This window comes from Colius striatus, chromosome 3, assembly GCF_028858725.1.
Source record: "Colius striatus isolate bColStr4 chromosome 3, bColStr4.1.hap1, whole genome shotgun sequence".
In the NCBI taxonomy this organism is placed as follows: Eukaryota; Metazoa; Chordata; class Aves; order Coliiformes; family Coliidae; genus Colius; species Colius striatus.
Window position 1 is genome coordinate 64999300 of NC_084761.1, and position 15358 is coordinate 65014657.

The following is a 15358-nucleotide window of genomic DNA, read 5'->3' on the forward strand; positions in this document are numbered from 1 at the left end:
TGTTGGGGTTGGTAGGTACTTCAAAGAGTTTTTGTCCTTGCATTTGCAGTCATTGTAACTTTGAGAAGAAACTTACTGGTTTTGTCCAGAGTTTTGTAGGTATTGAATGTTGTGGCGTTTAATATCTTTATATGTTTTATTCAGAATCTAACAGAGGTAACTGTTTCTCTTAAGAAAACTGACTCAACACTTTAGGACTATCTGCCCTCTGTCAGATAACATTTACTGAGAAATTAGATTTTTGACATCAGCATCATGTGTCTGTCCTCTGAGTCCTTGGGTATATGTGTGCCAGATTTGAAGGCTTCATCTGCTGTCAAACCTTAAAGGCTGATGCATTGCCAAGTTTGCTTATATGATTCAAGCATTTTTTGCAGCTTTATCAACAAATTAAGTATTAAGATGCATATACTCCTAGGGCATCTTTCAAATAGAGCAATCCTAATGACTCTGGGCCGTGCTTCAGGGTCTTAGTGGTGAAAATAAATTATAAGAAATTCTTACTGAAGCTTTCAGCTGTCTTTCAGGTGTTGGTGGAAATATACTGCTGGCTAATAGGTTTGAGTTCTGCTTTGTTTTTTTGCTTCTCATGTATAGGAAACCACAGCTGAGAAATCTGATGTTTCTAGAGGGATCCATATTGCAGGCAAATACTAATAGTTCTTCATTTAGTTTGGGTTTTGGAAGTCTAAATCCTGAGGCACTGTGGGAGTTACCTATGTTAATTTTCTATAAATTCCACTGTAATAGTTGGACAGGTTAAAAAACTGTCAGTGTCCTCATAGGGGGGAGGACAAACTGTTAAGCTCTGATTCAATGTGAGAAAACAGAAGAATTGGGGCAAGGCCAGACTCTGCTAGTTCTACTGGACGTGGAACAAGCTCTTTCTTCCTTGCAATCCATCATCACTTTTTGCTCCTTGGGCAGCCTCCTTTAACAGGTTGTGAGTAGATGTAAAAACACAGACAGACACAGCACATTGAGCACTTTGAGGAAAGGAGGTCTGGTGATTGCATCAATTCTGTGTGTAGCCCACTGCTAAAATAAGCCCAAAGTCACTCTTAGAAATGGAAGTCATTATCAGTTTAGCAGTCAGGAGAAAATAGCACAGTCCCTTTATGATCTCATCTCTGAGTGTGTTGTTTGTTTATTTAATAAATTTGATAATTTGAATGCAGGTAATTTGTTATCTTGTATTTCTAGCATTTTTGTGATAAACCTACTGATTCAGCAGTGTTTTTTGCTGTAAACGTCTAAAATGTTAATGACGTCTCTGGGAGCAGAGCCCTACTGACTTGTAATTAATTACAATCCTTTGGTTACCAGAACCAAACTTCATAGGAAAAGTCTTTTAATTATTCAGTGTAGAAAATAGTAATTTTTATTATTCTTGATCTCCGTGCTTCCCAACAGGAAGAGATGCTTTTTTTTTTTAACTTTGTGGTTCTGTTTTGAATAACATCCAGTGTTGTTGTTTGTTATTATTTGTATTAATTGTAATACAAAAAGATGACAAGCTTCTGTGAGCTGAGCTCTGTATGCATGCTTGCAGACAGTCTCTGACCTAAGGAGCTTACAGTCCATGCAAAATAGACAGAAGAAAGGACAGGGCATAGAGATAATCATAGAATCATAGAATGGTAGGGGTTGGAAGGGACCTTTAGAGATCATCTAGTCCAACCCCCCTGCAGAAGCAGGTCCACCTAGATCAGGTCGCATAGGAACATGTCCAGACGGGTCTTGAAGGTCTCCAAGGAAGGAGACTCCACAACCCCTCTGGGCAGCCTGTGCCACTGCTTCGTCACCTGAACAGTGAAATGGTTTTTTCTTATATTTAAGTGGAACTTTTTGTGTTCCAGCTTCATCCCATTACCCCTTGTCCTGTTGCTAGCTACTATAGAAAAAAGGGATGTCCCAACCTCCTGACACTCACCCTTTAGATATTTATAAATGTTAATAAGAGCTCCCCTCAGTCTCCTCTACTCCAGACTAAACAGCTCCAGTTCCCGCAGCCTTTCCTCGTATGAAAGATGTTCCATACCCCTGATCATCTCGATGGCCCTGCACTGGACTCTCTCCAGAAGTTCTTTGTCCCTCTTGAGCTGAGGAGCCCAGAACCGGACACAGTACTCCAGATGAGGCCTCACCAGGGCAGAGTAAAGGGGGAGAAGAACCTCCCTTGACCTGCTGACCACACTTTTCTTGATGCATCCCAGGATTCCATTGGCCTTCTTGGCCACGAGGACACATTGCTGGCTCATATTTAGCTTCTTATCAATCAGGACTCCCAGGTCTCTCTGCAGAGCTGATCTTCAGCAGTTCGATCCCCAGCCTGTGCTGGTGCATGGGGTTGTTCCTTCCGAGGAAGGAACAATGTTATTTACTCAGCCACACAGCAAGCAAATGCAGAGCTGGAAAAGTCATGGATTTCTTAGCATAGAACTCCTGACTGTTGTGTTTTATTACCTTCACTTATGAAGATCACACTAAGGAAATTAATTGTTGTTGCTACTGTATCTCTTCTCAGACTTTATTTACTAAGACATACTGCAGACTTTACACTAGGATTGTCTCCTATAAAACTCAGAAAATTTAGTAGAATATGAGACTTCCTTCTATTAGCTTTTTGTTAATTCTATAAGGATACAGCTTACTTAGTGGGGATATCTTTAAATACTACAGAGCTCTCGTTCATGAGATGAGATTAGTAACTTCCCACAGAAAAATTTAGATATTTAGTCACAAGCAGACCTCAGAGATCTTTGAACATGGCAATGGTAACATCACAGTGCTGTATTTGGTGGATCTCAAGGTCTTTGTGCCTATTTTGGGAAGTGCAGTAAGAAAGGGGAGGCTAAGGCAATTGATAAGAGATGTGAAAGAGAATGTCACTGATAGGTCTGAAGTTTTCTAATTTTTTGCATGCCTGTAATACACAAGATGGAAAAATCTGTTTGTTTGTCTGAATGAAATAAGAAAAGGATTTATGAGTTTAGGGTAATGCATATGTACTTTTAGCACATTTTTATTAACACTTCTAAAAATGGCAGTAATATCTGTTTATGAAGAGAAAAAAATTGTTTTAAATTGTTCTGCAGGCTGATATATCTGTTTTGTGAAGGTTTGTGGGAGGCAGGACTATTTGTTTTTCTGTCTGTCTCTGATCATTACTACTAAGCTGTTGTGGCTTTTAATATGAACTTTGATTTTTCCTCTCATTTGTATTAGAGCCTTATCTTGAAGGTTGTTTTATTCATGTGGCAAGAGTTGCCAAAAAGTTGTAATATGAATGGTGATGGGTCTTTGTCTCTTGTTTTGGGGGTTTTTAAGAGACTCATGTTTCCTTTTGGATCCAGATGGTTGGAATATTTGTTAGAAACTGTTATACCTACATTTTTGTCTATATCAAGAAGTTTTCTTGTACTTAAAATGCTGATGAAGCAAACAATAACTATCTCCTTTTTCATATTAATGAAGTGGTTACTGCCATCCTCTATTCCTAGAGCCAAGGTTGTGGAGAAGCTACTGAAGAATGCGGCACAGGAATTAATGAACAGGCCAGTTATGCTGTAAATAAGCTTCGCCAGCTAAATGACAAGCTTGAGTATAAGAAACAGGCTCTAAACTCCATATGTAATTCACCAAAACCCGACAAAAAGGTAAGTACCTTTAGTGTTTTCAGTCTTTAGGGTTTTTGTGTTATGTGTGTGTTTGTGTAATACACAGTTTTCTTAGTCTTTTTTAGGACAGTCAGATTGCTATTTCAATTAGATGTTTACAGAAAGTGAAATCAGAGATTACTTCTGATTGTTCATTTTTTCCATTTTTTAAAGCTATTGTAACAAAAATTACAAATATTATTTATATTGCTTGCTTTGTCATAGAAAAACAACCTCTCTCCTACTGGTTTTTCTGCTTTGTCAGTGGCAAGAAGTATTTCTTACTTACATCTCTGTCTCTGTGTAGTTCTTCATGGCAGCTCCATAAGTGTCCCTGCCGCATCTGCAGCACTGCAGCCGAGGGATGTGCTAGTTACCTTCTGCTCCATCTGCTGGTTTCCGAACAGCACAGCACAATTTCATAAGCTACAGTTGTGACTGATTTCCTTTATAAGGTGCTAGGAGAAATCTGCAGGCACTAGATGATCTCCAAATGTCCCTTCCAACCCTTACCATATTATGATTCTGTGATATTAAACTTCATCTGTCTGCACTTGGATATATATTAAAAAAATATTAAAATATCTTTTTCTGTTTGCAAAGTGCAATAATTAAGCAATCTAATAACATATTCAGGCAGAAGCAAGTTATTTGCATTTGACTTAGCCTAGCTCATTTGCATTGCCACTAAGGATGATATTACAGGACTGTTGTTCACATGCATTTGGACCAAGCTTCTCAGATGTAATGAGATTGTTTCAATGATCACCTGCCATTTGCAACTAAACAAGTAGCCAAGGCATCTCATTAAAATGGCCTCCTGCTAGGAATGGCAAAAATGAACCTGGGAATTAGTCACTGATCAGTACCTGGTTTCTTTGTACACCTCTGTCATATAGAGTGAGTGCCAAGATGCTGGTCTGAATAAAATTTCACAGCTCGCTCATTCTCTGGTGCCCCAGTTCAGGGAATAAGTACCTCAAACAGGAAGATGTGGACAGTAGCATTTGAGGCCCCTCTGACTAGCTTCATGCCTCTTCCACATCTCCCTTCTGCCAGAGGTTACTGCAGGCAACTGAAAGTATGTCTGCAGCTGTTCTGAGGTGGCCTGCTCACAACTGCTCTGCTGTATGGCCTCAACTGGGAGAAGATCTTTCTTATTTGTTCTCCAACCACTACTGTTTGGAGGCATAAGAGCACAAATGTGGTGTTTTTGGGGGGGCTTTGGGTTTTTTTTAGTGTTTTTTGGTTTTTTTTTCCTTTTATGTGCCTGTATTACTGCAGTAGCATTTACCTGTGGAGCTTTTAAATGGATAGGTAAGATTGACAGTGTGGGAGCACCTTGTCACGGTTTTTTCTCCTCCTCATTGTGGCAGGTAAAAATTTGATTCTTGGTCATATGAAGTAAAAAAAATGTTTTTGAAAGTGCCACAATATAAAGAGAAATATGTACATTTTGTGTTAGGTTTTTTTTAACCCCAACTGTTCCTGGATTCTTTCTTTTCTTTTTGAAGTGCCTTTAACATGAGACCCATACAAAACATGTAGGTATGTCTTTAAGTGGCTTCTAGCATAGTGCAACTTGGATATCAGTTACTCAAGGATGAAAATTGCTCATTTGAGTGCATGGTTGCATGTGGAATGCTGCTGGAAAGTGCTCTGTAGGGAGGAGTCTTACTTTGGTTCTTTGTGTAGAATATAAAGGGTAGCAAGGATGACATGAAAAGATGACAAGCAGTCTTGGGCCATGTCTCTGACATCCAAGGCCTACTGCTGTAGAAGATAGCTCGATCTTTGGAGGTTAGTGACTGTGGTTCAACCAGAGGTGCATCTCATGCCCAAAGCTCAGCAACTCTCTCCCTTGGATCCATGAGTGCATTCTCATGCGAACCTGTGCCACCACAGTCAATGTGCAGGGCCATGTTCTTTCTAGAGTTCAATCTTGTCATTCCTGGTAGCAGAGCAAAGCCCTATCATTCTCCACCCCACCCACAGCACTTTCTAGTGATTGCCAAGCCTTGTTTTCAAACAAAATTTGTGCAATGCAGTTATTGAAGATAAATGGGACTTTACTGAATGGCAAAGTGCCTCTGTCTCTATCAGGAATTATGTGGAATTATGGAATTTTGTTAGCTTGTTCAGATCTTTTTTGTTTCCAGTGAACCTGTAATAGGAATGAACATAAAACTGACTTTGAGAAACTGAAAGAGGTGCTCGTATAACCAATTAGATTTTAAGTTAAAATTTGGTCAATGGGCAAAAAGTTAAAAGCACTAAAGTATGAAACAAAAGTGAATGTGCGTGGGTTAGGCTGCACCATTTATTTCTGTAGCATTAAAGTTTCAAATTCTTTAATACAAAAAGTACTGTATAACTAAACCTTTATATACTGTTGCATTCACATGGTTTTATCACTTTTATGTTCTCTTAAAGTTTTTGAGAAATAACCTTATTCTTTCTGTACCTAAGCTATTGGGGAGGTGGGATTTGTAACCCTTCTAAACTATTGGGATTTTTTCCTGTCTCCTTTTCTTTCTAAAATATTTTTTCGCCTCTGAAAATCTATATGTCTTTGAAACAGAATAATAAAATGGATCCAGTCTCATTATAATGTCTCACTATTTATTTTATAAGCAGAGCAGCTGTTTACTTGGTATGAAATATTCCAGTTCTTCTGTATTTATTAGTGTGACTGCAGAGCAATCTGTATGTTGATAGTAAATAAAACACAAAATTATTCCGAAAGCTAGGTATATGCTAGAAGGTTGTTACATAGCTGTCATGTAGATAATATTTCAAATCTTACACAAGACCAGAATTCTGAAAGTCACAGGATTACTGTTCCTTTGGAGAATGTACCACTCGTGGTGCAAGTTGTACACCTAGGACTCATAAATTTGACTATGTGGTAGATGATATTTTTTTAAAAAAAATAAGTGTTAGCTGCTTCTGCTGTGTTTCTAATGTCACATCTTATGTATACTTCCACCTTTTCTGTCATACTGTCTCTGGGTAGTATGTATGGTTAGTTATTGTTTTGCAGATGTGAGGAGAGACACTATTTATCCTCTATGAGATTATGATGGTAAGCTATATCTTAATGAGACTATCTTTTTAAGTGTGTCCTTTCCACAATAATAAATTCTCCCCTTTCCAAAATTAAGTGGTAACTTCCTGAGTGATTGTTAACATAGCTAAGTTCCTAGACATTAAATATATTCCCAGGTTCTTTAGTCACATCATGTGTATCTGAAAATGACGAGGAGAATGTCTTCAGTGATGCATATTTCAGTAATTACAATTTCAAGTTTGTATGAAACATATAATCTGTAATATATTTGTGTAATATAGAAACCCGTGTTTTATGCTGATTGTGTGATATTAGTGTGATCTTCTAACTTTATTTTAGTATTGGGGTTTACCTGTAAGTTTACTGTGTGTTCCACAAGTTTACAAGCAGCATCATAGAGTCTCTCACTTAAGATTTCTTTTTTCCCTCCCATATGTATTGTTCTTTCTTTACCTGCTGCTGTGCCTTTTTTCTCCTTTCTGAACAGTGTCCCTAAAGATTCAACTAGGCATGTTGCACAAGCATTTTCTTATTAATTGTAATAAATAAACTTTGCTCTGCAGATTGTTTCTAAGCTGAAGGATGAAATTACTCTGATGGAGAGAGAGCACAATGACCTTCAGCTGCACATTGCAAGAACAGACTGGTGGTGTGAGAATCTTGGCATGTGGAAAGCCTTCATTATCTCAGGCGAGGTATGGAGGGGTTTTTATGGATTTTTATCTTCTGTTTCAGTTCAAACTTGAATAAGAGAAGAAGAATGAACGGTATATACTTTGCTTATACCTTTGTATACACTGTCTATATGCCAACGACCATGGCTAGGAGAGGATGGACTCAGACATCAAACCAATATGATTTGGAACTGAGCTCATTTATTCTTTTGTTCTGATCACTTATATACTGTTTCAAGCTAAAGCCCGCAGGTAATAGGGATAGATGATTGGATAAACATTGTTGTTCACAAGCCTTACATATATTGTGGCATACACTGATTGGATAACAAAAATAGCTAAGATATAATCTAACAGTTAGTACATTGATCTTCCAGATGTCTGGGCTCCTTTATTCTTGTGCATCCTTCAGAGATATGTTATGGCCTTGTTTACTTCCTTAGAAGTTCAGAGCTAGGGCGACCTTGGGTTCTTTGCTCGTACTCCTTAGTACGCATTCTTTATTCTTATCTTAAGGTAACTTATGATACGTTGGTTTCAGCTCAAATGCTCCCACTAAGGCCCCAACATCTATACTTGATATTAAATTGGGAGAGGGAGGAGACCTTACCCTTTGCTAAACTCCTCTGTTTCCCCAGTGACTACTATGATGCATACACAAAATTTCTATTCCTCAAACACTGTTGTAATGGAGTTATAAAAATACATTCATGTACGTGAGCTGGTTTTGACATTGGGGAATCTGTTATCTTAAGGGACATTGTTTTTCATGAGACTTGTCTCTTGTTATATTACCATGCTATCACACTTGGGCACAGTTGTGTTTCTCAGAGATGCAGTACTTGTACTTTTTGGTTTGTATTGTTATATTTAATGGCAGTGCAGTTTCAAGGGACTAGAGTACCCAGAAAGAAAGTGCTTTAAATCTGTAAATTGAAATTGAAATCTTTTGTATTGTTCTGCTCTTCTGTTGGGGCATAGGCAACTAATTGTACAATGAATGTAAGAAAATTGGAAACAAAAAGTATTACCATCTCTTGGCTTTCTATTAACATTCGCCGTGAAAGGAACCCAGTAAGTGCGTGTTGTGTATGAACTGCAGGCTCACACCAAACATAAGCAATCTTCTTGACAGTATCACTTCAGTGAATTAAATATTAATTTAATCTCTACTGGCTTGCCTTCCTGTGGTACTAAGAAAATATTCTTCAAATAAGCGGTTTCCTTGAGGTAGTTTTTCTTGAAGGAAAAAATTACGGGCTGTTGAGTTTATTTGATTGTGTCTTGAACTCTTGCAAACTATTCAAAGGTTTGTCAACAGTTAAACTCATTGCCTGTCGAAGAAATAAATCCAACAGGTTAAAAACTTATCTGCTATTTTAGAAAAATTAATTCTTGGTGTGTAAAGGTCTGGGTTTGTTTTGCTTTAATGCTGTCTGCAGGTGATAAAGTTTAGAACAGTGAAGCTCTTAGGTTGCCTTGAAGAGTTTTCTATAGCTTTTGAAGTCTGGCCTTAAAAAAACAGCAACAGCGTGCAGTAAAATTGCAGAACAGCAGCTTTCTGGTACAGAACACTGTACTGAACTGCCTGGTATCTCCACGGTACTGGATGAGGTCATTTGACTAAATAAGTTGGAAGAGGCTTCTAATTACTTACTGCCTTAACTGTAACTTATGAGTAGTGCTGGGTTAGATAATTAAGTGTAGGCTTGCATTAACTATGCTGTTTGCAACTTTGTGCTTCAAAGAGTAGGCTGGAGAAAACAGTAATGTTGTAGTTATCCATGTTAATTGCTCAGGAATGTTCTGGATGCAGTTGATGATACCGGAGTGCATGAGTAAGTGACATTGTCTTCTTATCAGCAAAGTCCACTGTTGCTAATCGTAGCATGTACCTCTATGACTTTAGAGAGATAAACAATGTCAGTATGTTTTTTGCAGAAAACCATAATTAAAGTAAATTTTGCTATCAAATTTGAGCTGAAAGTGTAATATCCTGTCATCAGACTTTTTAAAGTGATTTACTAAAGCAGTTTAATGCATTAAAATTAGAATTACTTACGATACCTGGACCAATCCTCAGTGCTTCTAACAGGTGATTCAACAACTTTCCTTAGCAGCTTCTTTCTTCACTGAACTATTATTACAGTTTTTGCTAATGTTAAGTTTACTTTTTATCTACTTCAGCTAATAGCTATAGATTTTCCTGGAAATTATTTAATAGTATTTGTTCTTCATTTGGCTTTGTGCTATTTCATGGAATATGACAAAAGGGGCTGAGAAAGGGCTGAAGAGGAGACTCATGGAAATACCATCCTAGGGGCAAATTCTAAGAGCTTCTGCCAGTGCTGTGAAACAGTCAGGCCTGAGACTCTCACAGGACTTCTAGACTTGGAAAACCAAACAAAGCACAAATGTTTGAGTTTGTGGTTATAAAGAATCAGAGCTGAAGGAGGGTTAGGATGGTTCTGAGACAGAACTGGATGACTTTTAGGATGATAGTAGTGGGAAGTGCAGTGAAATGAAATCTCATAGCATGACATGCACGGTTTGGCATTCAGCGGGAGCTCTGGGCTTTGGCTTCAACACTCTGGAGCACCTTCTGGATGGAAGCAGTAGGTACAGTGATGACCTGTCAGATGTATAGTTTGTCTTGAGTGGGCTGCAGGTGTGAAAAAGGCAGATACAGCCCTTGAATCAGGAGAATTTCCATTCCAGTTAGTGTTACAGGTGCTCTGCAAGAGCTGGGGCGTTGCATTTGAGAAGAGTGGAATTGAATGTGGAACTTGTCCCACAAGAAGTGACTGTGAAAGCACTTAATTTTGCTGAGTGTAATGGGAATGGGGAAACAAAATTATTTAACAAGTTTTGAATTCATTCATGATAGCATTTTTTATGAGGTGGTGCCTGTTGTAGCAAAGGACTAGATCCGTTGATTTGGAAGACACTGTAACATCTTGTTTTTCAGTGTGTTTCCCAGTTGACTCATGAATTTGGAAAAACAAATGCACAAATACTTAAGCTGGTAAAAAATTTTGCTTTTTCAAGCAGATCCTGAAAAGTTTAAGATATTTAGATGAGGATATCGGAAGGAAGTTGTAATGTGTATCCATCTAGTAGTTAGAATTTAAATGATTTTGGACAAGGATCCTAACCTGAAAGCAGGAGGAGTATGCAGTTCTCCCATTTCGAGAATGTTAATCCAGAGGGATGAGTCCTCCCTGACAGTTACAGTTCATATGTCCCTACACATAGACATACTTCTGCCTTGGGGATGAATATGTAGTAGAGAATGACTCAAATCAGCATTTTCAGCACCAATCTCTTAGTTTGCAAAAGGGGCTGCCAGAGGGTGTTTGTGAGGCACTTACAAACAAATCTAAGATAGCTCAAGGATAGACAAGACAGGGACTATCCCAGGAGATTCCAGTCCCTTTGTGCCAGGTCCCTTTGACCTACATTTTGGAGGCCGTTCAGACATCTCTTTCTGCAGTAGTCAGGCAGGAGAAAGGCAGTTCCTCAAGTAGCTGTGCTGGGAACCAGGCACATTGTCGGACATTGAAGCTGGTGCTTTGTATTCTGGCTGGGTGCTGCTGCAGTTTTGGGTTTTTTTACAGAGAGATGTGAAACCAAGGCCTCAGATGGTGTTTCACAGTGGTCTATGTGCAGGCTTAGGAGGAGTGCATCACAGGGAATACTCTGAACGGCTGTAAATGTTTTAGTTGTGTGTCTCTTTTTTTACAATGGTGCTGTAGCTGCTTGTCAAATTATCTGTCAGTAGCATTAAGTGTAGTCAGACCTTTACTGGCTTCTCAGAAAATGTATCATAATTATATGAATGTTAAAGCTTATTCTTACCCTAATTGGACTAGTTTAATATTCTTCAAAAAAATCAAAAGCCCACAAAGCTGTAGAATTATTACTTTCCTCAAAAAGATTGTATGAGTGTCATTTTATAATTACCATTCTGTTATTTGCATGCATATTAAGACAAGCATTTGAGAATATGGTGTGGCCAAAAACCCCTAAGTGTTTCATGCATTTCCCTTACTTACCTTTCATAATCTATTTATCTCTCTCCTTAAGTAAACACAAATCTATTACCATTAAGACATGTGGGTGAAATTCCTCATGGCTTATCAAATTAAGAAATAATATGATCACACTGCTGCTGTTGTCGCAAGAAAAATTAACGTCTTCGCTGTAGCTTTCCCATTGCACAGTGTGGCTTGATTTGTTAGCTAGCACTTTTGTAAAGTTGTGAGCCCTTTGGAAATAAACACTGCACGGGGTACTACATGTTCTGTGTGTACAGAACAGCTCACAATAGAGAGAAGTCGCTCTGAGACAGCACCAGCTGCCAGAGGGCCCAGCTGCAGTGCCTGGCCTGTGGCTGGGCCTCAGAACAAGCGCTGTGAAAGCAGAGTAGGAATAAGGGGAGAAGAGTCAGGAAAATGCAGACGGGAGAGATGGAGTATTGGTAAACAGTTGGAAAGCTACATGGTAGGTACCTTAACTGAAATACTACAGACAGTTCGTGGTGGTTTAGCCCTGGCTGGGTGCTAGGTGCTCACCAACTCTCCCTCCTAAACTGGACTGGGGAGAGAGAAATGTAACAAAGGGGTCAAGAGTCAAGAAAAGGACAGGAAGCTCACTCAGCAATTACTGTCATGGGTAAAACAGACTCAATTTGAGGGGAATTGGTTTGATTTATTAACAAACAATCAAAACAAAATAGGGAAATGAGAAATAAAAGAAGAATCTTAAAATACTCCCCCTGCCTCCTTCTTCCTGGTACTCTCCCTCCTCCCTCACAGCAGCACAGCGGAATGAATGAGTCTTTGCTGCTGCTTCACCTCAAGGGGAGGACTCCTCAACATGTCCCCCTGCTACAGTGTGGGATCCTTCCCACAGCAGACAGTCCTACACAAAGTGAGTCCTTCCGATGGGCCACAGTTCTTCACAAACTGCTCTAGTGGGGATGTCATTCATGGGGGAAACAGTCCTTCAGGAATGAACTGCTCCAATGCGGTTCCCCCACAAGTCCTGACAGTAAACCTGGTCTAGCATGCGCTCCTCTCTCCATGGGTTCCCGGGTCCTGCCAGCAATTTGCACAGGCTTCTCACAGGGTCACAAGCTCCTTCAGGCATCCATCTGCTCTGGTGTGGGATCCTCCCCAGGCTGCTGGTGAATCTCTGCTTTCCTGTGGCCTCCCATGGCTGCAGGGGCAGAGCCTGCCTCACCATGGGCTGCACCACACACTGCACCGGAATCTCTCTTCTATTGCCTGGGCACCTCCTCCCCTTCCTTCTCTGCTGACTTTGGTGTCTGCAGAGATGTTGATGTCATATTCTCACTCTCTTCTGCTTCAGTTTTGCACCTGTGCAGCAACTTCTTCCTTTCTCAAATACACTGTTCACAGAGGTGTTACCTCCATAACTAATTGACCGGGCTTTGGTCAGCGGTGGGTCGATCTTAGAATTGACTGTCAATGGCCCTACCAGCTACAGGGGAAGCTTCTGGCAGCTCTTTGGTTTTGGTTTTTTTTTAAAGAAGCTACCGCTGTAGTCCCCCTGCTACCAAAACCTGGCCACACAAACCCACTACATAACTGTTTGAAGAGGACATGTCAGAGAGATTTGATTGCTGATGGACAGCATGACAAAGCTGTATGTAATGTGTGGGAGTGGTTAGCTGCATGACTGGTTCAGGACTGGCCCTTAAATTTAAGTAGTATATGTTATCTGTTGATTTCTTCCCCACAAGGTTTTAGAAGAGAATGGAGAACAAGTGCCCTGTTACTCTGTCATGGTCAGTTTACAAGAAGTTGGTGGAGCTGAAACTAAGAACTGGACAGTTCCCAGGAAGCTCAGTGAGTTTCAAAACCTCCACCGGAAACTCAGTGAGGTACGAATCTCGGTTAGAAGAGGGAGAGGATGCAAATCACCATTTGCCAGTGGTGATTGGAGAGGGGAAAACCAGATAAAAATTTAATATTGCCAATTTTCCTTCAAGCCTTTTGGCATTTAGCACTAGATATCCGTCAGGATATTTCCATCCTGTGCCAGATGCTTATGAAACTTGTTCAGAGTATTTTAAAGAATTGCTTTATAATGGATGTTTTCACTGGACTAACCCAACGTCCAAGTGGTGTGTGCTCTGCACTGTCGTGCAAGAGCCTGCTTTAAACATTAAATTTTGTCTGTGGCTTCTGTAGAGGTATTAGACAAGACAGCTTTTGGGGACAGGGATGTTTTCCTTTTACATTGCCTTAACCTTTCTGTCTGGTAAGGAATAGATAATTATGGTGATGTGTAGGGAAAGAGTTTAGATGTGTCAGCCTGTAGTGGGAGAGGGAAGATATTTTTCGAGGTGCTGAGAGGGGTGAGGGAGAGGAGAGTACAAAGGAGTCTTTTTGTTCTGAACTACCCATGTTTTTCTACATATGTATTTTAAGTGAGCTCCCCTTTCTCCTACACAGTGTTTTCCATCACTAAAGAAAGTTCAGTTGCCTTCCCTCAGCAAGCTGCCCTTCAAATCTGTGGACCAGAAATTCATGGAGAAATCCAAGAACCAGCTTAATAACTTCTTGCAGGTAAGAAAACAGAGAGAAAAACATCAGATGCCTAAACATTGAGTCATGTCTCTGGAGTGACTGTTATCTATTGACTAAACAGAGAGCATAGAGCAAATAGGTCAGATGTAAGGTTTGATGCTAAAAATGTCAAAGTTGTCAGAGTGAGTTTGGGTGATATTAACTATTCCTCTAGTGGTAAGTTAATGTTCATTAATTAAGAAATTGTAAATAATGGCTCCCTTAATTACCACTTTTTACTACACTTCACAACAGATTTATTACAAATTAGAACTTTTTACATTTAAAAATAAAGTTGTAAGGTTAAAAACTTTAATTTTACTGATTGGAATACTTCAGAACTGCTTCTTAAAGTGTCTTTGATTATCTTTGTGAGACACGGATTTTTTTCTCTTCTACCTCTGTGCCATGTCTTAACCAATTTTATTGGATGGCCTTGACACATCATGTTTTTAACAAGAAATACTTAACTAATATGTTGTTTCTTCAACTGATATGTATTTTCCTTTCATAGAAATTGCTCTCTGATGAAAGACTCTGCCAGAGTGAAGCACTTTATGCCTTCTTGAGCCCTTCCCCAGAGCATCTCAAAGTTATTGACGTGCAAGGAAAGAAGTCAACTTTTTCACTCTCCTCATTTCTAGAACGACTTCCTGGTGATTTATTTTCTCATCAGGAGGTAAGTGGTAGAAAAGTAATCTTCTCAAATTTAATTACTTATCCAAAGTAAGCAGGGAGAGCCATTAATGTAATCTATTTGAATGGCAGCTAATACTGGAAAGCATTTCCAAAGGTAATTGTTAATTCCCTGTAAGTGAACAAAGAGAGTCATAAATAAGAGCTCTCTATTAATTTCAAAGGTGTTTATTGATAAGTTTCTTACCCTTTGATAAATCTGTATAGGCAAATGTGTTACCTGTCTCAAATAAATAAATGGCATTCTGTGTGAGACCATTTTTTTTACAGCAGAATTTCCCACTTTCTCTGCTCAACACGTATATTTCAGAGGTTTTGACAGGTAGAATGATTCTGTCTTAGGAAGTTTCTCTTGACAGCAAACAGCTGTGTCCTTAATTTCTGGACATCTTCTGAAGCAAGGCTCAGTTTTTGTCAAAGGATTTTGGCAAATGGTACAGGCTCATTGAGGGAATTCACAAATACAGATGGGCACCCATGTGAGCAAACCATTTGGAGAATTTGATATTAAGCCATAAAGAACCTCTTATCTTTCAAAATGCAGCAAAAAAATAGATCGGTGATTAAAAGAGCTTCTTGACTAAAATTGACCGTAATTCTATGGCACTCTGCTCTGTGTGGTTCATATTACAGATATGCAGCCTCCAAGGAGCTGTCTCTGTT

The 15358-nt window shown here is 39.3% G+C and overlaps 1 protein-coding gene across 1 annotated transcript in view; it reads left to right on the forward strand.

Annotated features, from left to right (window-relative positions):
- Positions 1 to 15358, forward strand: part of SNX25 (sorting nexin 25) — a 91204-nt gene that overhangs the window by 65592 nt on the left and 10254 nt on the right. The window contains exons 10-14 of the mRNA XM_061994339.1: positions 3504 to 3659; positions 7293 to 7424; positions 13171 to 13311; positions 13886 to 13999; positions 14514 to 14678. Of these exons, the coding sequence (XP_061850323.1) occupies positions 3504 to 3659; positions 7293 to 7424; positions 13171 to 13311; positions 13886 to 13999; positions 14514 to 14678 (708 nt within the window). The remainder of the gene's footprint in view (positions 1 to 3503; positions 3660 to 7292; positions 7425 to 13170; positions 13312 to 13885; positions 14000 to 14513; positions 14679 to 15358) is intronic.